This window comes from Ambystoma mexicanum, chromosome 7p, assembly GCF_040938575.1.
Source record: "Ambystoma mexicanum isolate Mex_15411 chromosome 7p, UKY_AmexF1_1, whole genome shotgun sequence".
NCBI lineage: Eukaryota > Metazoa > Chordata > Amphibia > Caudata > Ambystomatidae > Ambystoma > Ambystoma mexicanum.
In genome coordinates, this window is record NC_090939.1 from 880166491 (window position 1) to 880190103 (window position 23613).

The window sequence follows — 23613 nt, forward strand, 5'->3', positions numbered from 1 at the left end:
CGCAACACAGTTCCACAGAGTGTGTGTGAAACGAGACAAGGCACAAATGGAGTTGGCCGCCTGAAGCGCCATACCACCTGAAGAAAACACTTTCTTCGCCCAGCCATCAAAAAGTTTGTCATCCCTATCAGGAGGGATGGTAGGGTACGACGCCTGCTTTGCAGGGGCCGTGGCCGCCTGCACCACCAAACTCTCCAGAGTGGGGGCCTGGTCAAGTAGCAGGGGTCGCTACTGGCTGGACGGTATTTTCGCGACAAGGACTTGCCCACCGCCGGGAGACTCTCCGGAGCAGTCCAAGCCGCCGCCACCCTTCTCTGTAGAGCCATATGAAACGGCAGTACCGGGTCAGTTGGGGGACCAACATCAAGGATGTCCGTGAGATCATCCTGCACAAACTCCCCTGGGGGAGCAGACCATCCCAAGTACTCGGAGACCCTAGCCATAAGGCACCGGTACGAGGAATCGGCATGAGAGCCAGGCTCCGGCCTACAAAACTCCACCTCCGGAGAGGTGTCCAGTCCACTGGCATCATGCAGTGACTGCCTCAAATCGTCAAATTGACTATGGCCCGAGACCATCTCACCTGGAACCTGACTAGGAACCTGGCCATCAGAATCCTCATCCACCTCCGAAATATATTCCAGGTGGTGAAAAGAAGGCACCCGAGAGTGCTTGCTCTTAACCAGAGCCTTTCTAGGGGGTTCCCCCGTGCCACGGGGTACCTCCGACACCCCGGCCTCGAAAGGCATCTAGGGCGTCGAGTGAATCGGCGCCGGCGTTGAGAGAACAGGCATCGGCGCCGAGAGGGTCGACGTTAGATGCAGCGCTGCCAGCGTCGACACAGTCCTTGAAGCCGGAGCTCCGAGCGTGTCCTTCGACGACCTGAGCGTCAACGGCTTCGACGACTTCCTCGAAGACATCACAGGTGCACACGGTCTCGAACGCGTCAAGGACCGGGACCTGGAACGGGTAGGTTGAGAACGAGTCCCCTTGTCCGACCGGGACCTCTCCCCGTGACTCGTGCCGACCACTCTTGCGAGCGGTGTCTCTCGACCTCTCACGGCCGAACCCACTCGGGGGCGCGGATGGCTTAGTACCCAGCGACTCGAGAATCGCCAGCATTTTCTTCCCGAAGGAAGCCCATTCCTCCGGCGTCGCACAGCTGGTGGGGTAAGCAACGTGCCGGGCAGAGTCCTCAGAAGAGGACCTGGAAGACGACCGCTGTCGGCGCTTCCGAGAATGCCTCGAAGAGGCCGAGGAGTGGCGAGACCGACTCCTAGAAGGAGACCCACGAGACTTCCGACGCGGAGAGTCACCTCTCGAATCATCCGTCGAAAGCCCCGCAGACATCGACTCCCCCGGGCTTGGACACCCGACATACCGACAACTTCTTCTTACGTTCCCGTAAGGCTTTGGACGTGAGCGACTGGCAGTCGATAGTCATCCGTGTCGTGGGCCTCCCCGAGGCACCAGAGGCAGGCGTCGTGCGAGTCAGTCAACGACATCTTGGACCCACACTTCTTGAAGCCCGGACGCGGGGTCGAAGACGAAGTAGAAGACATCTTCTTACGAAGGATTTTCTCACAAAAACTAACAGGTTCGAAGAACCGAGAAGAACAGAACTCCAAAGAGTCGAGGCGTAACCGAGATTCACGAAGCAACACGTTCGCGGAAAAAACGGAACTGAGGCTACGGGCGTCGTGCGTCCTACTTATCACATCGGATGACGTCAGAGGAGGTCCTCGACGGCGGCGTATCGACGTCATCGTCGCAGGACGCAGAAAAAAGTTTCCGAAGCAGCACAGCTGTGGTGATTACCTGTCATAGATATGGAATACGTCGGAGGACCCAATCCCCTCGAAATAGCCTTACTAGCAGACGGTGCATGGGCACAATGAGATTAAGAGCTTGTTGAAGATGAAATAGAACCGTAGTAAGCATGCTGTGGTTAAATGTTTTAATGTGATAGGATGTAACACAGCAATTTAAGTGACCTAAGGTTTCTCTTTATGTTCTCTCAATTGTTGTTACCTGTTGTACATGTCGGCCTTCTGGTTTTACACTCATGAATGTTCATGTTCTAAATGAATTGAACACATAACCCAGGGGTATAATGTTTCATTGTATGCTAATGTAATTTTGAATGACGTTATTGCTGACAAACCCATGAATATTGTTGTACTAATCAGATGATAATGCTGCACGCAATGCGCTTTTGTTCTGATATGTAAATAATGACTGATTGATTATGGACCAGGCGCAAAATTTAGGCCCTGATAAAGGAGGCTATTTAGTCCGAAATGCATTGGCATTTTTCTGCATCTGCATTTTAATGAGACAGAATAAAATACTTGAAAACTACCAAGAACCGATTATTTGTGCTTATGTGAAATACAACCCTAGAAGGACCTTACAGAACATTCTTTCAACCTCCAAATTATCATTAAGCAAACCCAGCGTGGGATATACAGTGTGCAGCCCACACCGAATGCCGATTAACCTAGGTGTCTTCTGTTGAGTGGCCAGCACAATGGCACCAATTAGTGGGCCGCACCCCACACACATAAATGGATTCATTAAGAAAAAGTTTGACTTTATTTAAACATCATCGAATAAACAGTGACCACTCACGCCTTCTAATCTAGCAATATTGTCACTGATTCTCTGGGGGAAGCTTCTGCTACATGGTCAGGGAAAGGCAGAAGTTACCCGACTTTGGCCCTTGGGGTGGTTGATGGTAGGAGGACGACACAGGGGAAGACAAACTCCAGCGGTACAGAGGAATACTATATCAAAACAGTCTTGCCGTCTCAATTCCCAATGACACATATATGCCTCTGCAACATACACCTTACTGCAGTCAAACACATTATTTGTCCCCCCGCCCCACCCCATTTCAGTACTAAAATGATGAAGGGGGATGGAGTAACTAAGATGACCAGAAGCGAAAGCCAATTCCACGTTCTAGTCTTTGGAAGGAATTACACCTGCTAGGAAGTTTAAAGATGACACAGCTGAGGGAACACCAGAACTAAGAGCGAGGCAGAGGCTGGCTCTGTTAGTGACTTGTTCTGATGCCGGTCAGAACGCTGAGTACAAGCAGACCGTCAGAAGCAGCACCGACACGAATGGCTTGCAGGAGAGGCGAACCGAAGGAAGCTTACCGCTTGAGGGCCCAAAGCAGCGAGAGCGGTGCACAACACATGCACCCTACATGAAGACTCACAGGAACAGGACTGGGAGATATCAGGCAAATACCTCTGCATGGAAGTAGTAAAAGAGGCAACATCCCACCCCTATTCCATTTTGGGCCACCAAGAAGCATCCAGTACCTCTGTTGCTGTTCCACTGAAGGATGCCTACAGCAGATATAATCCCTGTCCACTACTTATGAATTAGCGGTATCCAGTCATTTTACCGAAAAGAATTCAGAGTGGTAAGTTTGACTGAGGAACAAAATACTGAAAAATACAAAAAAATTGTAAATATATATGACATGCATTACTTACCGTAATAGCATTTCTGATGATTGTATCTGCTTAGATTCACATGCTGTGCATATGGTCCGACATCCAGTGGTAACCGCAGAGTATTGCATCTTGTCTTTCGGGGACCGAAAAGGGACGTCGGCATAGGCGTGTCTGTAACACTATCCCTATCGTGACGTTTGTAGTACCCAAAATACCTCACGCGCTGTGGTCCCTTCCGATTGTATTTTTTTCTGCCATGAAGGAGCCCAAGGCTATAGTGAGTGAGTACATGAAGAGAGAAAGTAATAAGACGTCTATGTTCCTTCCACCCCAAGCGGGGAGGTAGGGAGGGCGCATGTGAATCTAAGCAGATACAATCATCAGAAATGCTATTACGGTAAGTAATGCATGTCTTCTGATCCTTTTTAATCTTCTTAGAATCACATGCTGTGCATAGACTAGCGAGCAGTACCCAGAGTTGGAGGTGGGTTGTGAGAAGGAACAGTAGAGAAAAGATGTCTTAGTACTGCTTGTCCCACCTGAGAATCAGACCTAGAATGAGTGTCTAGGCAATAGTGTTTTGTAAAGGTGTGTACAGAACTCCAGGTTGCCGCTTTGCAAATGGACTCAAGAGGAACATTTGCAATGAATGCCATGGATGCCCCAGTGCCTCGAGTAGTGTGCTCTAGGCTTGAAGGGCAGTTCTCTCTTAGCAAGAGTGTAACATAGTGTTATGCATTTGACAATCCACTTTGAGATAGCTGATTTAGAGACAGGGTCCCCTTCTCTACCAGCTGCCACTGAAACGAAGAATTGTTTAGTCTTCCTTAGTGGTTTAGTTCTTTCCAGGTAAAACATGACTGCCCTGCGCACGTCTAGTGTGTGAAGGCTTCTTTCGGCCATGTTATTAGGGTTCTGGAAGAAAGTGGGTAGTTCGATTGATTGGTTCACATGGAACTTCGAGATGAATTTAGGCGCAAACCTGGGATGTGTGCGCAGAACTACCTTATCTTTGTGGACTGTAACAAAGGGGTCTAGAACAGAAAGAGTCTGTAGTTCGCTAACCCTTCTGATAGAAGTGATAGACACTAGGAAGGCTGTTTTATATGTCAGGTCCTTCAGACTTGCTTTATGCATAGGCTCAAAGGGAGCTCCCATGAGCCTGGTCAAAACCACATTCAGATCCCATCCAGGGCCTGGGTGAGAAATGGGATGATAAATCCTCTTAACCCCTTCCATAAAGGCTTTAATCACTGGTATTTTCCACCATGACACCTTTTGTTGTGATGTGGTGTAGGCTGACAAAGCAGCCAGATGAACCTTTAGGGAATTGAAGACTAACCTATCGTCCAGCAGGTGGGTTAGATCCAGCACAATGTGTGAGGGTGAGCAATCGATGGGATTGACGCCCTTGGAATTGCACCAGATGACAAAATGTTTCCATTTGCTGGCATAGCAATAACGTGCATTAGGTTTTCTCGCTTCCCTGAGTATGTCCATGCACCTCTGAGGGAGTTGCAGGTGTCCAAACTCTATGATCTCAGGAGCAAGGCTGCTAAGTTCAGAGTTTGTGGGCATGGGTGTAGGGTCTCCCCCCTGTCCTGAGACAACATGTTGTAAGGGCAGGGCAGTTTCACTGGTTGGGAGAGGGACATTTCCATCAAGTGAGCGAACCAGGGTTGGCGGGCCCACATGGGGGCAATCAGTATCATGGTAACTGGTTCCTGGTGCATCTTATGCACTATCTTGTTGAGAAGGGGAGTCGCGGAGAAAAGCGTAGACAAATTTCCCGGACCAAGTTATCCAGAGACCGTTTGCCTTGGATCAGTTCTGGGGGTACCTGGAGGCGTAGTCTTGGCATTGGGCGTTCTCCTGAGTAGCGAACAGGTTGATCTCTGGGAAACCCCATTCTGCGAAGACGCTGGAAACAATGTCTTTGTGCAGTCGCCATTCGTATTCTTCTGGCAGAGGAAAATCTCTGCTGAGTATGTCTGCCAGAAGATTGAGTTCCCCTGGAACATGTTGGGACAACAAAAACATCTTGTGTTTGAGAGCCCATATCTAAATGTTTTGGGATAGCTTGGATAGCCCTGGAGAGTGAGTGCCCCCCTGTTTGTTCAGGTAATACATTGCCATAGTGCTGTCCGTTAGGATCAGCACTGTCTTCCCTTGCAGTTGCATCTGAAAGGCCTTCAATGCTTTGAACACCGCTAATAGCTCCAGTAAGTTTATATGGTTGGACGCTATTTGAGGGGACCACACTCCATGCGCTGTCTGCTGTAGCAGGTGAGCCCCCCCACCCCGTAAGAGATGCGTCTGTCATGAGGGTGGCTTCCACTGCAGGGGTGGTGAAGGTCTTCCCCTTCAAGAGGTTTTCTCTTGACCACCACTGCAGAGAGAGAACGAGGACGGGCGAGACAACTAACAGATCTTCCCATTGTCCGCTGGCCTGACACTACTGGCTGTTGAGCCACTCTTGCATGGGACGTATGCGCAGCCGCGCATGGGGAACCAAGTATATGCATGATGCCATCATCCCTAGCAAACGCATGGCTTTGCGTACCGTCACCTCCCGACTGGCTACATATTGAGGGATCTGAGAAAGCATGTTCTGAACCCTCTCGCTGGAGGGGAAGACAAGACCGTCTTCTGTCCGAATTAGAGCCCCCAGAAATTGTTTTACTTGGCTGGGGACTAAACTGGATTTCTTTTCATTGATTGAGAAACCCAGGCTGAAGAGATCATCTACTGTTTTTTGGGTGTTCGAAAAACAAGTGTTGAACGAGTCCCTCGTGATGAGCCTGTCATCGAGGTAAGCGTAAACTGGGACTGATAGTCTGCGCAGGTGTGCCGCTGCTACTGCCAGGACTTTGGTAAACACCCTTGGTGCCGAGGCGATGCCGAAGGAGAGTACCTTGAATTGGTAATGTCTGTCCTGGATCATGAACCTTAGATATTTCCTGTGCGCTCGCAACATCGAAATATGAAAGTATGCATCTTTCATCTCCAATGTTGCCATGAAGTCCCCTTGTTTCAGCAATGGGATCACCTCCTGCAGTGTTACCATGCGAAACTTCTGGGGTTTTATAAACTTGTTCGCTGGGCGCAGGTCTAGAACAAGGCGCATGGTGAGATCCTTTTTGGGTACAAGGAAGTACACTGAAAAAATACCCTAATTTACCTGAATAGGGACGGCTTCTATGGCGTCCTTTCCCAGCAGTGCTTCCACCTCTTGAATCAGGATCTCCAGATGGTCCGGTGAAAGGCGCCGTGAGCGCGGCGGTCCGAACTGTGGAGGTTGGGTGAATTCCACGCAGTAACCGTGGGCGACTGTCTTTAAGACCCACTGGTTGGAAGTTATCCCCTCCCATGCCTTGAGGAAAGATGTTAATCGCCCCCCGACCGGGGTGAAATGGGAGGGGACCTGGACTTGGTGATCATTTCTGACCAGAGGATGTGGCTCCTCTGGGATTGGGGCCTCTGCCTCTACCTTTGCCTCGTTTCTGACCCCTTGAGGGGTAGTAAGTGGGGCTTCCAGATTTTTGATTTGTGTTGAAGTTACCCATGCCGTAGTTTTGATCAGACCACCGAGAGTTATTACCCCTCTGGGAGGAGGGTTTCTGTGTAATTTGATGCAGAGACCTTATAGTCTCATGCTCTTTCTTGGCTGAAGAGGTTAGTCTCCTCAATGGGTTTATTAATGAGGGAGGCCAGAGTCTCAAGTCTAAATCCTGATGTACGCAGCCAAGCGTGTCTTTTTAGTAGGTTCCCTTAAGCAAGAGACCTGCCTGCAGTTTCCGCAGTGTCCAGGGTGTTCTTCATCACATTCTGGTTAACTAGTCTTCACTCTGTTACAATGGCGAGAAGCTTTGATTTGGTGGGTTCGGGAACCTCGTGGAGGCCTTCCTGGAGCCAATTCCATTGGGCATCAGCATAGCTTGCTAATAGAGTAGTATTATTAGCAACCCGTATAGTGTATGCAGCTGCCGACATGACACGTTTGCCCAGGGCGTACAGCCGCTTAGACTCCTTGTCCAGTGGTGATTCTCCCATGGAAAGGGGTACCCCTGCCCCCTTTCGAGTGGTAGTCACTAAAGTGAATCTGAGATGGCGTGCCCTTTGATGTATAGAGGGTCGGAAGGAGAAGGTCGAAATTATTTTTCAACTCTCGGGTTCACTGCCCATGTTTGAGCATGTGACACCATTGAGGGAGCTACCCGTCTCTTAACAGAGTTAAGGAGGGGGATGGATTGACTCGCCAGAGGTTTTTCCTTAATGATATCCTCCACGAAATCCTGCTCAGGTACTGCCTCCTGAGTGGCAATTTTGAAGTATTCAGCTGCTTTTTTTCAACATGGAGTTGAATGCCATTTGGTCAACTACAGGAGAGGCCTGGCGAGCCGGGGTGGACGGAGGAGAGTCTAGGCACAAAACATCACAGCCCTGATCTTGCTGTGTCCCTGGATCTTGACCATCCTGCTGGGTTTCCTCCCAGTTGTCCGTAGTATCCTGTTGATCTTCCTCATATTTTTGCAGAAAAGAAGCTTCTTCTTCATTATAGATGTCTCGATGTGTGTCCATCTGGACCATGTCTTCCTGTTCGAAAACATGAGACTGATCTTCCTGAATTTGGAGGTTAGGGTCTACCCGAGCCCTTTTCGGGGGAGGATGATCAGAAGAACTGATAATCTGCTCCAGTCTATCCATACGCCCTTCAAATCTTTCTGTAGTCCATTTAGAGGACCCAAAAGGGCCTACGTGAGGAGAAACAACGTTCTCCGCACTGCGGCGTCGAAAGTAACCTCTCAGGGTGTCGGAATGAGGATCTCGACTATCTTCGTAAGCCTCATCAGAATCGGGAACCCAATCCGCCGAAATTTTTTCTGCGGCTTGGCCCATAACCTTAGGCGGAACCGGAGTAAGGCCCACCGCCGCTGTACTTCTTCCGATGCTACTTTCGATAGTTGCCGAATCGTTGTGAGACAAAGGCTCCAATGATTTATCAGCAGTTGTAATACCATCCGCGGCACTAGAGGGCCTAGCGGTCTGTTTTCCGGGTAGAGGCCTGCCGTAGTTTTTGTGCCTACTAAGGCCTTAGAAACCGTCGAAGCGTCGGGCTCCCGCACTTCGACGCGTGTAGGTTTCGGAGTAGCGCCCTTAGTTTGTTTAGATTGCCCAGTCGCAAAACGCTGCTGCGGACACGGGGAAGGCTTTGGATCTGAACGATCCGAGGGAACCGGCGAAGTTTTCGGCGGCCCCGTTAGCGCTTTCGCCTTTTTCGACAAAGGCGTCGAAATTGGCGTAGGGGTTGTGTGCTTAGTGCAATGCGCTTGTACGCCCCTGTCGCCGGGTGTAGTCCCTGTAGCAAGACCAGAGTCGAGCCTTAAAGGGTCGGGACGGGCATGGCGGACCTAGAAGCGTCCGCCTCAAGGTCTATAACATCCGAATCGGACGTTTGGTCATCCGAAGTACCCCCGTCACTTTCAGCTGGTGTGGGGGAAAGGGGCTCCACGCGTGACATACCGTATGCGTCCCACTGCTTTACACGGCGCTCCTTAGGGGTCTTAGGCTGTAGGTGTTTGCACGCCGCACACCGCTTCTCGTCGTGCTCTAGGGGGAGACAGGCGTTACACGTCCTGTGTTCGTCTTTCCAAGGATATCTGACCCTACACTTAGGGCAGAATCTAAAAGGAGTCCTTTCCATAGCCAAAGGGAAGGGTGGCCAAACCAACAGGGAAAAGAGGGGAAAGGAGGAAAGACATACTAAACAATATGGCCACCCCGACCCCACTCTCCCTACTGTATAGGTCGGCCAGAGGATCCGACCACGTGGAAAATCCGGCCGCTGGATCTTAGGCGCCGAAATCCACAGCCATAAACGATTCCCCCGTAGTCTTTGTCGGAGATGTTCATGTTGGACGAAGTGACTTAACGGGGAATAAACCGACAATTCGGTAAGAGCTCCGCTATAGGGCAACCAGTTATCTGGTCGGAAAAAAACAATCTGAGGGACCTCGGCGCGTGAGGGATTTTGGGTACTACACACGTCACGATAGGGATAGTGTTACAGACAGGCCGATGCCGACGTCCCCTTTCGGTCCCCGAAAGACTAGATGCAATACTCTGGGGTTACCACTGGATGTCGGACCATATGCACAGCATGTGATTCTAGGCAGATTAACAAGCATCAGAAATATATATATATATGGTAATGGGTTAAGGGGTTAATATGGGTGGGGATGGGGTTAAAAGGGTAGGAAATCTGGGGTTTGGAAGACGACCCACTTACATTTAAAAAAATAAAATAGAACAGATAATAAAACTATTTTGTACTTCCGTGAAACTTACCACTCTAAATTTTACTTCAGTAAAATCACATATAACCAGATTAGCTCTGCCTATCAGCAGTAGAAATACCATTCTACTGGAAACCCGTTAAGAGTTCACCCTCAAGCTTTGCACATTGATGCTCCACTTCACAGTTTTGCTGGCAAATTGCCTCTAAAGACCCTGCGCCAGAAGATAATATTGTCAAAAATGTTCAGGGCAGCTTGTGGAGAACGCATGCCATTAACACCTGATCGCTAAATGGTTATTGTAGTACCTGGTGAACTATTAGAATGCAGGGCGGAAAGAATGGAGAGAAATTCCAGACCTGAGGGAGAAGTTGTTGGAGCAGAGGAAGAAGACGACGGTCGGCTCCAGAGCTCTCTGTATCTATAAGCGTATCTTGATGAAGTGCAAAGAGTATCACCTTATGTCAGTGGCTGTGCTTGACCACACTTGAAGTGGTGACGAAGGACGAGGGGCCCCATGGAGCAGGCTAGAAGAGAGCTCTACGAGCCATCACCAATCTCCAGTGACAGACGGCAGCCACGCACACAAGTCTACATGCAGCGAGGGCCACGGTAAGCCTGCACAGAAAGGAGGCAAAGCGAGGTGAAGTGCAAATAGCAGAGGGAGTTGCACGCGCACCCAAAGCACACAGAAAAATGCAAGTGGCAATGCCTATTAAAGAAATGTAAACAGGCCAACATGGCTGCATGACTAACTCTGATAAAGGGACACCCTGAACATGGTAGAAGTTTCAGTCTGCTCCCAAGCAAAACAAGCTCTCAGTAACAGTCCGCCTGGGATTTCCGTTTGAGACAATTTGTAGCAAGTTTTGATGCACAAAACAGTCCATCTGTACAAGGTTAGTTTAGAGGTGGTACTCCACTTCAAATGGAAAGCCTCTTCTATCAAAAGCTGGTCGTCACAGTGGTACACATTAGACCATGAAATGCTGAATTTTAAGGCCCAGTTAGGGTTCGGTCTTTGGAATATGTTCCCTGTTTTCGATGGATGCAAAGCAGGGAAGACAACCGTTAAGTGGATTTTCTGTTGAAGGTGGAATTCAGAGCCAACCTTAAACTGAAATTACAGCTTTACCCCCTAAGGTAACTTTCTCCTTTGAGAACTGTAGAAACAGAATAAACCAAAAGTTCCTTTAACTCAGAAACTCTTCTGGCTGATGAGAGGGCCACTTAGAAAACAAACTAGATGGACAATACCCTCCGGTGGCAAGAATATAAAGGCTCAAAAGGAGAAGGCATCTGGAAAGTGGGACCCACATTTGTATTCCGGTTGGGGGAGTGGGAGTAGTGGGGCGACAAAAGTTTTTTTTTTCGATCAGCATTTGCTAAGTCCTGAAAGAATTCCATTACCATCGTACTGCTGAAGTACAATCCATGTTCAGGCATTCTCAAAAATACCAAACCAGCCAGGCACCCTTTCACAGTACCAATGCTTAAACCAGATTTTCCTTCTCGCAATAGGAACTCCAAAACTCTACTGATGAAACATAACTCTACTCAGTTTATTTTGTTTTGTGCCACAATTTCATATTTGTACTGGCCAGCCCCTCACGTTTTCCCTTTCTCCTCCACAGACTATGGTTTGCTTTGCCCTGGGCAGGGGAATATCCCAATATCTCTGGCAAGGTAGCAGCGCCTGAAGACCACTACCGTGTTGTTGGCACAGTATGAAAGCTTGATACCGTGACAATCAACCAACAGTCAAAAACATAATGGCTCCTACTCAATGTGACTTTACAATATTTATTTAAGTCTTGGATTTGAGCTGCAGGAACATTTTCACTGGAAGGCTAAACAATATTTTGATGATGCATTTTTACGAAGGCCTTGATTGTGTTTCAAGCCCCATCCAAACATCAAAAAACCTTTGTAACACTTAACCTTTGAGCATGTTTTCTTGTACGCTTTCGCCCTTTCACGTTAACTAATCCAAACGCACATTGTCATTACATAATGTGTCTAAATCGGACTCGCCCTTTTTAAATCTATATAACAGTTCAAAAGATATTAATCAAAATTCATATTCATATCATTTTTACTCTTGCATGTCATATCAGACAACCAGATGCACCTCACTCCAATAGCTTTTTGAGCATTACGTACTCATGTGGAAGCCATTTTAACATAAATTAATGGTATGAAAAGGGAGAACTGGTAATGTCCTCTGCTACGTAGCGGACACTTGGCAAGGCATAAAATAAACAAACAGTGTTGCACAGCAATTTGCTATGCAATTCTGTACATTTGCTAATTATAATTATACTTGTTTAGCACAATTAGCCATTTAAATTAAACTCATTAATGAAAGTCCAGCTCACCCTGCATTCCCCTCCTCGCATTTCTCACCTCGCTGCAAGTTCAAAGGGGCTAACCAAGAGCGAGTGCAGCTGAAATCTTCTCTTTCACTCTTGACCTTAGCGGGAGGGCTAGGCAAGAAAAGTTCCTTCTTTTTCAATTTATTACAAACCACAATTAATCTGGATGATGTACTCTTATTAAGTCAACTACATCCTCTTTGATAAAGACATGTGTTTAAACTTTTTTTTTTTTTTTTTTAAAGGTGGTCAATTCCTTTCCTAAAAATGTACGTTGATACATAATGCACAATTAGAGAATTGCGACTGTAAAACACTGCATTGTCTGTTTTAGTACAGTTTAGGTTTGTGTATCTATATCTCATACTGTCAACTAGATTATATTTTGTTGGGAAAGGTGCATCATATTTACGTGTGAACACTTTTGAAAATGCACATGGTCAAATGCTTTTGGAAGGCAAATCTAGTTCATCACCTGCTGATTGCATTCATCTGTGCAACAGGTGCCCAACCTATGAGCTGATCCCAAACTCCTTGACATTCTATGTTATCACCATGTTGCTTTAAAAAAGCTGCCCTGAAAGGGAGATGTCCGCAATCTACAATATTCCACCGAATTTGCCCAGTTTGCTGCCTGCTATGCCATTCACTCTGCTTACTGTATTTTCTCTTCTATTGAACATATGAAGCGAACTAGATGTTTACTCAAAATAGTGACCGATAGTTGCATCCAGTCTGAACATCTACAGATCGACTGCAATACCATGCACAGTAGATGGCCCCCAGAGCTCATTTTGTTCTGAGATTATGATTGCATTATATATTAACACATGCTTGGAAAGGCTAGGAGCGGAAGTAGAATCTGCAAGCAGCTGCCTGCATTTCATGCCGTGCTGCTGCGCCTCTGGTTCACCCTGTCTTTGGGTGCGGTGCTCCAGAACATGTCTCCACTGGAGTGCGCCCACCTCACCTGCCCCTCACCTGTGCACCTCCTGGCTCACATCCAGGGCCCGGAAATAGTTATTTCAAATCATACATATATGTAATTTCTTTGTACGGGGAACATGAATTGTGCAATGCCTGGTGCCCCTAAAAACGAAAAACAAAAGTATCAGCACCCCAGATGGGGCTCTGAGTGCTTATAGTGAGAGATACTGTTTTCCTGGGTGTAAGGGGTTGGAATTCTGCACTTGGGCCTACCTGGTTCAGGCTTGAGGACCTTTAGAGGCCTTACCAGCCACCAAAAGTGCTATTTAATGCTATATTGAAAATAGTTGATACCATTACAGGCAAGGGCCATCACCTGTGCAACACCGACTGCACCCAGTTGCACACATCCTTGCACTGAAAACTGTTTTCACAGCCTTTTTTATCTTATCTGTTTATTTGTGTCCATTCATGCAGCTCACCTTTACATTTTACAGATGCTCATCTCACTAATGTCTTACTTCAGCTTTACACAACAATACTCTATTGTTGCTCATTTTATGTCTTGGGTATATACAATGTCTGGTGACATTAAAAATATCAGAACAGACTGGCTAATCAAAAAGATTTTAATAGAAAAACTCTGCTATTCATTTTTTGAAAACTAATTCATGCCTTGCTTGGAGACTTCCTGTACTTCTAATTTCCTTACCCAATTATCCAGCACAAACTACTTGGGTGCCCCTTTAAGATGTAACGCTTTTGTAACCCTGAGGAAAATGCGCGAAACCTTTCAAATATAACAAGAAAAAATCCTCTATTACTCTGTCTTAGCAGTTTTTAAATATACCTTTAACCAACAGAAAGAAACAATATCAATACTGAGCTGCTTATTTGAGCTAATGGAAAATCTAAAATCAGAATGTAGCTTTGATGCACCAGTCAAGTTACACCACCCCGTCCTGCTTGGCTGCCTGTGCCTTCTATACGATTTATGTCACTGTAACCAGAACATGTTTTTGTTGCCAGGCATGACAAGCTCCCAATATCCTCATCCCATTCCCACTGCAAGCTCACATGGTTTACTTCAGAGCATAGTCTGGTCACAGGGCATCACATGCCGGCATACAACTACCTGAAAGACAAAAGCCAGACGGCTGTGGATCATCCTGTAGGTTAGAAACTGTGACATACAATAACTTCCTACCGTTCTGTTTGGAGCAGCTATGAGTTTTTGGGATCAGCTGTTTGCCAGAATACGTATCATTATGAATTATTTTTTTTCAGAAACAGGTAAAGGCCTTGCTCTGGTCCCTTTCCCTTAATGGATACATTCCATTTCCCTTGAGGCTCGGGTTTCCCTCTGATATCGTTCGTTTGATTATGTTGTGCATACCACAGGATGGATTGCATCCTTGGTTATGGTTTCTTGGCTAGAAGTCCATAAATGGATTCATCCTTTCTTCACAACAAAGCTAATCGTAGTAGTAAATGGAGATGAATGGCATCATTTCTTTTCTTCCCAACTAGAAAAAAGATAACTTTATTCTCTATTGTCCACATGGTATTTGACCTCTGCAGACATATGAACCATTTTCATCTTTATCTTGCTCTTCCTTAACGCTGTAATTTGGCCCAGTGTCTGTCATGGGTGCCTTTGAATGCCAAGCAGCTGCAACCTGCCTTTTTCCCAGACGCTGCTCACAGAATCTGAGAAAATCTCTAACTGTCTCTACCCAGTCTCTTGATGCTATTCCATGTTGTGCCATGCAATATTATGGTATTTTGCTTAATTCATCGCAAGAACATTTGGCCTCTCAGCAGTAAGTAAACCTGTATACATCTCTTGAATATATGTTTTAGGTACTGTGAGAAACCCAAGGTTATGCTCACATCTAACCCCCAGGGATCCTCTGTTCAGGTGACCAGGGAAGGGCCACCGCTTTAGGATGCTGACCCTGGGGGTGGACAAGCGAGGGAGGATCACCCGAGTGGAGGGTCCCTGGGGATTGAAAAGAGGGTACCCGAGGGCGAGACCGTGTATCCCCCCCCCTTCCCGATAGTGACCACCTACCCTTCCCTCCCATAGCCTTTATGGGCTATTACCAGTCCTATTCCCTTAACCCCTGTAATTACCCTGGAAATACTGAGACGGAGAAGAGGAATCCAAGAGAAGTGCCGATTTCCCATGAGAAACACCACCATGATGTTGGGACGAAGAAGATGCAGATCAAGGCACACCAACTTCCCCAATGGACATATCCATTAACTAACAAGGCCATGCAGGGTCAGGCAATTGATTTCAACTATGCCCCACTGTAGCCTCTTAACTATTCAGATGGATATAAAAGGAACACACATTTTGGCAAAGAAAGCAAGTTGGACGGTGAGCAGGAGGGGTAGCAGATTCAGAGCAGCCCAAACCAACGCCACGGAAGAGCGAGATGCCAGGACGCTGTAGCAGGAGAAAGCACGGTGAGGAGATTGTGTCTCCACAGAGCCGGAGGAATTGCTGGACCGGAGCCGTGGGGCATATTGATCCCGTAATCTGTGTGGCCAGAGAGGTGCTCATTCCCCTGGGCAAAGCAGAAGACAGGGGAGGGTCTGAGGGGCAGGTTGAGAGACCCTGACCTCAGGCGGGAAAGCCGCTGAAGGAAGGAGCAGCATAAATCCAGGACCCGTGAGTTTCTGAATGTGAAAAAAACCTGCCACCCGTTAAGAAAAGACTGTATGCTTTGTAGCGGTGGGACTACCAGTGAAAGATCACTCGTTCCCGACACTGCCAAGATGACAACAATGAGAAAGAACGCATGAAAGGATATTAAGTAGCAGAGTGTCACGTATAATGTTATGCACATTCGAAAGTCTCTGAAGGAAAAGAAGCTTTGCTGTGGCAGGAAAGCTCTGCATGAGCGAAGTGCAAGTAAAATTTAACTCTGTTTCAAGAAGCATTGCTGCAGCAGGCGAGCTGTGCAGGAGCAAAGGGTGAGCAAAATAGAGATCCTTTTGATAGATCCACGGCAAGAGGGGAGCTACCTGAAACAAAGTAAGAGCAAAGCTGAAAAGACTGATAAAGAGACATTGTGATATGATATGTTAAGTAAAACACGCTTACTACCCAGAGGTTTCTAACTGCGGACACGGGGTTCGAACCTGTGTTGCTCCGTGTCGTCTTGCTTCCAAGGTGAACACGTTGCCCCTGAGCTATCCTCCAGAGACTGATTAAACTAAATATGTTGAGAAGCATTGGGGTGACCCCCAGGCAGGAGGTTGACCCAGGAGGGCCAAAGAGACCCCACCTTAAAGAGCAAACAAGAGACGTAAGCAAGGTTAGGCACCCGGGTGCGCGACCAGTAATGGGTGGACCGTGCAGTCTGAAAACTGCGCCCCACGAACAGGGGAGGGCTAGCTGTAAGAAAAAAAAAAATCATTTGAAATGCTGAAGTTGAAAGTCAGTCCTGCAAGCAACAGATGAAGAGTGATATTTTCTGATGGAACTATTGTGAATAATCCTTTGGTGTTTTTGAAATGAAGTAACTTTGAACATTTATTACATTAAAGGATAACCAGGAGGGTCTAAGCTAGAGACAAGGGGAGCTTGAGAGACCCTGTGAAGCAGTGAACCCAGAGAATGAAAGGTACTGTGAGTTTGTCAAGTGACTCCTGAGAACTTGTGGACCTTTCTTACCCCGAGTGTCTTTAACTTGGGGAAGGGAGTCGTGGAAGAGTTACATTTTCACATTGACTTTGTTCTGAACACTATTGAGTTGGCTAAATCCCACACATCTTATTACTTTATAGAAGTGAGGGCAAGCATAGGTTGTGACACAGACAGTAGTTTACTTTTGACTGATAGACTTATACTTCCCTTAGTTTTCTTTTCATTAGGGAACATTCTCACCTTACAGTTGGGGCAAGATAGGTATTTCTCCATCCTGATCATCAAAATTAAAGGTTTTCCAAATCTATCTATTTGTCTGTGTCATCTCTTGATACCATGCCTGTCTCTCAGTTCTGAAGGAAAGGCAGGTAAGTATTCAATGCAGGGTTTAAGTGCAAATGTAAGTCTGCACATGGTGCCACAGTAGCACGGCTCCAGCTCTTAGTTAAAATACTTTGCCAAACTGCATACTCGGGTAGAGAAGCAAGGCCCAGGGCTGATAACCACTCTGGTGTGAGGCCTCCATTTGCTGTAAACACTGTGGCAATGGATACCTGTTGTCAACACTTCCAAGGAGATAAAGAAGATGTGGTGCTAGGTTGCACTGAAATATGCACTTGGTTTTCCCCTCTCAGCTGTTAGCAGAGCCTACCATACCCAACCATTAGAGAAGCAGTCTTTAATTGAAATGGGTGTTTTTTGGCGCGAGAGGGGCAGTTGGAGATTGACTAACAGCGTGACTCATTAAGTGTAGGTTGCATGTTCAAACAGTGTTTATTTTTTACACAAGGTTTGGTTGCGATAGTGTTTTCTCTGAAACAATTGTCAGTCCCCTTCTGGGAATGCTCTAAACAAATAGAATCAGGCTGTATAAAACAATATAATGCTAGAATTCTGGACAGAATATTTCTCTCACATTTTGGCAAGCAGGCATAAAACCCCTTTTCTTTAAGGTGAGCTTTCCCCAGGATTTATTTGTATGTTCTCTTCCTCTTTCAGGAGGGAAAAGTGTTAGGGAGAAAGGTCTATGGAACAGAAGGATTCCTATTGTCTATCACACTCCCTCTCATTGAGGGCACTCTCGCATACCGCTGCACACACTATTTACATCAGGCCTGTGCATTTTCAACAACTGGTGCCCCTGTAAATATGAGGAGATGGTTTAGGGTCAACAATGTTTGAATGAATCCCCCCATGCATGTGTTAAACTTAAAAGGAATAGATTGAAATCCTAATCACGAACCCAACACTCTGACCTTTTGCATTTTGTATTATCTCGCTGTATTTTCAATGCACCATAGGTATGAGCACGAATGAGCTTCTCCTGTTCATGAGAGTCACCATTCTATTTTACAGCTTCTAAAGTGCCATTGCAAGCAAAGTGGAATCAGGCATAAACATGTATTCTTTTGAATCTTGACTTGTCATGGACCGCAAGTGGCATTTCCTTTCATGTTTTTACACTCTCACACATGGAAATCTAAACCCAGTAGACTTGTGCAATTTGAAATAATTCCCTTAACATTTCCAAAGTTAGACAAGAATATTCCTCACCATTAGCTTTATTCAGCTCTACGAGTGTTCCGATGTGCACAGGTAAACAATTGGCATGAAAAGGATCCTTATCCATCACTCTGAAAACCAACAATGGATCTGATTATTGGCAAAGGAGAAGAATCATTTTGTCAAATCTTATACTCTGTATACTCACAAAGGCACTGAGCATTACATAAATTGTATTTCATATTCACTTCCTCAAACGCTCACATATGCTCCCCATAAAAATAAATCTCAAGACCAATACATTAATCATCAAAGAAAAAGTCCTGATAAATCCAGCACTTCTTTGAAGTCTGAAAAAACATTTTAACACATTGTCTACAATTCTGGGACAGAATTAATGGTTGTGCGGACTAACAGCTCAGCTCTGCAACTCTACGGGAGGAAGTATGGCTAATATATCTTTCTCATCAATCACAAACTGGCTAACTCTTTTTGCAAAAAGTTTGATATTTCCCAGACAGGTGTTAATAGTATTGTTGTGTGCCCTGTAGTGCCCAATCAGATAAACATTGCATGGTAGGCATCTTAAGGCCCTTCTCTGATAAAAATGATGTGTGATATTTTTTATTTAGCATTTCAGACAATGTCTTTCATGGTTGCAATATAAAAAGGTGAAAATAAGATTAATATGTGTTCAGTGTTTTGTTTTCGGTTTACCTTGCTTTATTCCTTTATAGTCCATGCTGTTAAGAGTCAAAAAGTAACTTTCTTTACTTGTCGGAAGCCATCACCCAGACAGAATGCATTTATGAAAACACTTGATGTAAACCTCCCGTCTCTATAGACGCAATATTTCTTTTTCTGGCCCATCTGCATTTAGACACAGAAGCAAGAAAAGCATTAGGATTTTTCTTCAAATTGGTGTTACAATGGAGGCCACTTTGTCACGGGTTACAGCGTCTCAGGGCATTCAACCTTCTTTCTTGGTGGTGAGAAACCACCATGCACCTCCACCCAACCAGATTTCTTTCTTTGCACCGCTCAAGATCAACCTCTATTTTTATGACAATTTATGAGGTTTGATCTTTGGGAGTAATGTTCAATCCATGTTTTGTAGATAAGGTACTGGATTGTGGATGCTTTCTCTTGATGGAATATTAGAGTCCACCTTCATTCTTTTTCAGTTGGGAATATATACGCCCTCTGTCACTTCAGAAGGTTTATGATTTGACTTACAAAACAGTGGATCAACCATAGCCCATTGAACTATCTTCAAAGTTCTGTCAAGTAGGACAATGTACTTCCACACTTCGCTTGGTAGACTTCACCTTGCAGGCAGATCTTACTGGTAAACCAAATCATTTAGAAGCTTTGGCCACCTTAGATGAGCAATGAAGTACAAGAGGGCAAAGTGAACAAATTAATTGATTCATTTAATTTTTCAATAAAAGTCTATAACCACAAATATGGCTAACTTGTGTCTGAGTTTCCTTCCTGGCCCCTCACAGCACCCAGTGCCTAGTGGCAGCTTTCCCAGGAGGAAAGCCCAAAAAGAATAAGCCCCAGAATACGTTTATGATATGAACTACTGGCCCGTTATCCTTTGCGGTACACAAGCTCCAGCTGTGCGTCCATACACAGAGCAGGAGCACAGTCTTTGCAGGCCAGGTGTGCAAGCTCCAGCATGGACTCCAGACTGGAATCCAAAAGAAATCCTTTAGCAGTATTTGAGAACACATACAACAAGACTTGCAATCTCCAAGAAGCGCTGCAGGCAATAATGATCACAAACCCTCGCATGGAAGCAGAGAGACTGTAGCGTCTGGTCCGTGGGCTGCCATTATTTAGAACTTCTGGCCAAGGCATGGGCTATCCTTGTTAATGCACAATGCAAAAAGTCTGCACATGTGTCACAACTCGGGCCAGAGCTATGTGGAGGAGGTGGAACTATGTAGTAAAAGCCACTCTTGAAACAACACAAAGCTAATGGCAAAATGCACCTGTAAACCTGAGCCCTCATTTTGTAAATCACTTCCAACACAGATAAAGGACTGATAAATATCACTCAGTGGGTGATAGGATTGCATTCTTGATAGTGCTTGCTGAAAGAGTAAGATGCGTTAGACCATAAGGAGGAGAGGGGAACTGTTGAGCGAAACTAAGGCAATGAGGATCCAAAAACTGGCGAGTGGCCAGGACAATTGAGACAACTAGTGCTAGTGATAAGTGGAGTTGGTGTAGCCAGCAGAGCCTAAACTTAGGAGAAGAAAGAGGGAAAGAAAAAGCTAGGTGGAAAGACCTACAGACCTAGGCTCCGATAGCCAGCTAGAAGCTATAGTCCAGACCCTGGTGAGAGTTGTACTGTCATCAGCACAAATGAAGTCTTGCTGAGAATCCAGACCCTGGTGGGAGTAGCAAGGCCACCAGGTCAAATAAAGAAGTCTTGCTAGTATCTGAAAATCAGGTAGGGGGAGTGACTCCTAACCTCAAGTACCAGGTAAGATGGAGAATAATGGTAGTGTGAGTAGCACAATAGAGGGTGGATCTTTACGACTGGGAAGAGAACTACATAAGATAACGTTATACAACTGTACTTACACAGAGGTTAGTTTGTAGCACATTTTGAAATCACAGTTGTAATACTGTCTTTCAGCTAAGGAGACCACGACATCAAGGTTTTCCTGGAGACCTCCTATCGATTCAGGAACAAATGTTCCGCTCGGCTTGTTATACTGAAACAGAAACATATGTGAACAGGAGATTATTGTGGTGGTTGAAAAAAATTATTAAAGCAACACACCTGATACACAGGACTAAAAAGACTTTGTAATAATTTATTCAAACAATTATCCTATCACAAACAAGTTGCATTACTAAATTAAGCATATGTATTCGGGGGGGAACCGCACAACAAAACTAAACAGACATTACTCTTTTTTGGGTTTAAATGGCACCATCTTTATGATTTTAAATTTGCTACAAGGCAATACAATCAATATGTATTTTACAAAGAAGAAACAACACTTAAAGATGCTATCGAAATAAACCAAAGCAATGAACTCAAAACCTGCACAGTAGAGCTCAACACTATGCTTTTGCTAAAGACATCAACACATGTATAACTTGAAGACTTAGAAAATGAGTGCATCAACCACCAAATTTATTTTCATTTTCACTTTACGTAGTAGGTAGAAAGGGAGAAAATTGCAAGATTGGGCACTTTGATGACAGGCCCGATCAAGAAAACAGAGGTACTCAATTGTAATCCTAGTTCTCGGTCATGGGTATCATTATTAAATTCATGTACACTGAATATCTCTTCCCGAATGTGGGGTACCAGAACACTTCTGCAGAGAGTAACATCTTTTCATTACAGCTAAATGCACATTTTTGGGGAAGCCCATCTGCCTTATTTTAAATGTGTTTCCAATAAAAATGTAAAAGTCAAACTCCAGGAAGCGCTATACAGGTACTTTAAAATAAAGAATCGTCCTTAATTTGCCACAGGAAAAATGTAAAACAAAAAAGAAAATTAAAGTAGAACACTACCACTTTGAACCAGGGCAGGTTACTTGGTCCTCCCTCGGCTAATACATTTATGCAGACCTCTCTAAATGTCCCTATGCAATCTCTGGTCCAAACATTGAATCAGAATAGAAACTGTCTTATTAATTGAGCTTCACAGGTTTATGTAAGCCTACCTCTAGGCGTATTGGGGGTTGGAAACGTCCAAATTGACCGAGCTTAAAAGGCTGAATGCGTGAATGGGCAGAATTTCAGCTGTTCGAAAATTCTTAGTGGCCAAAAAGTCCCACCAAATCACGCATTCGGTGGTGGGGGCTGCCCCCGCACCCTCGCTCACTATATTGTGAGCGGGAGTTGCGGGTGTGGCCCACGCAGCCATCCCAAAAAGCCCCTCTCCCAAAAAAAGGAAAGCACCCTGCTGCGCCGGTTCCTGATCATGAAGTGGAAGGGAACAGGCGTCACAGGGACACTGCAAGTCGGCGGCCGCAAGTTAAGTAGAGGGGCGGGGTGTGGGCCAAGTCCGAAATGTTGACGGGAGAAAAGACCAAAGGTTATTTCAGAAAAATTATCTTCAGTATTTTCTCCCTTGAACATTTGAATCTCGGGCTTTCAACCTCAATCCTTGGGGGATTTGGCATACTCTCACATTAGACAGTTTTTGAGTAACTTATTTTTTGCATATCTCAAGTGATCTCAGGTTACCATCACTCCAAATCTCAGTGCCATACAGGGCAACTGTTTGCGTTTTAGCTCTGTAGACCTCAGGGGCCTGGACTAGGATTTTCACTCCATAGCGCTGAGAAAATGAATTCAGTGCTCCACCATAAATAGAAAGGGGAATTTCGCTCTTGATGATTTGCTTATCCCATGTCCTTTTTTCGCCTATGCGGTTCCCACTTTAATCTTAATGGTCTACTCTTTCTAAAACATGATTTTTCAGATGCAACTTTTAATTTTTGTTTTCTTTTTTTGACCATATTAAATAATTTGTTTTGGGGATGTTCATCTCCAGACCTATTTCACCCGAGCTTGTTTCAAAAATAGTACGGTCTTTTTGAAAGATGTTTTGGCAGTTTTGCTAATTATGACTGTATCATCTGCAAATAGTAGGATACTTACTCGATCACCACCAAGTTAAGGTGCAGCAATGCTATGATCATGTATGATATTATCCAATCTGTTAAAATGGGTACAAAACACTAAGGGGGATATTACATATTCCTGTCTTACGCCTCCCGAGGCAGTGAAGCTACAGGTGCATTCATCTCCTATTCCATATCAAACGTGTTAGAGTATAGGTTAGAAATGGCTACAGCCAGGTTTTCGGGGACTCCAATAGAAACCATACCTCCCCCCAACCCCCCAAGTTGTTTCCTTGGAACAACGTTGAATGCAGTCCTGAGACCCACAAATATTAACTATGGAGAATGCTGACGCAGTGAAACACATTTTAATGAAGCAGGAAAAGATGGAGCACTTGGTTTATAGTATTAGTCCAAGGTCTAAATTCCACCTGAAACTTGAATAGGAATATAGTGTTGTAGAACACTGCTCTAGTCGATTGAAAGGAATTTGGTCATAAACCCGAGCACTGGCATCAATCAGGGAGATGGGTCTATAATTGGATGCATCATTCCTATCCCCCTTTTTGAATATGCAAATTATTTCAGCACCTTTCCATATATATGGAATCTGATCTTTATTGGTAATCCCATTAAATAGTTCATATAATAATGATATCCATATAGTGGGTTTGCTTTGAAAAAGTTCAACTGGGAGCCTATCTAAGCCGGAAGCCTTATTCTTATTTTGTGAAAACAATGACTCTTTCACCTGTTGGGAAGACATTTAGAAAG

At 45.4% G+C, this 23613-nt stretch overlaps 1 protein-coding gene across 4 annotated transcripts in view; it reads right to left on the reverse strand.

Annotated features, from left to right (window-relative positions):
• CDC16 (cell division cycle 16) overlaps positions 1-23613 on the reverse strand; it is a 755778-nt gene that overhangs the window by 380595 nt on the left and 351570 nt on the right. For all 4 annotated transcript variants that reach the window (XM_069637116.1, XM_069637117.1, XM_069637118.1 and 1 more), the window contains 2 exons: positions 20831-20964; positions 18284-18363 (listed from right to left, as the gene is read on the reverse strand). In XM_069637116.1, coding sequence (XP_069493217.1) covers positions 18284-18363; positions 20831-20964 — 214 coding nt within the window. The remainder of the gene's footprint in view (positions 1-18283; positions 18364-20830; positions 20965-23613) is intronic.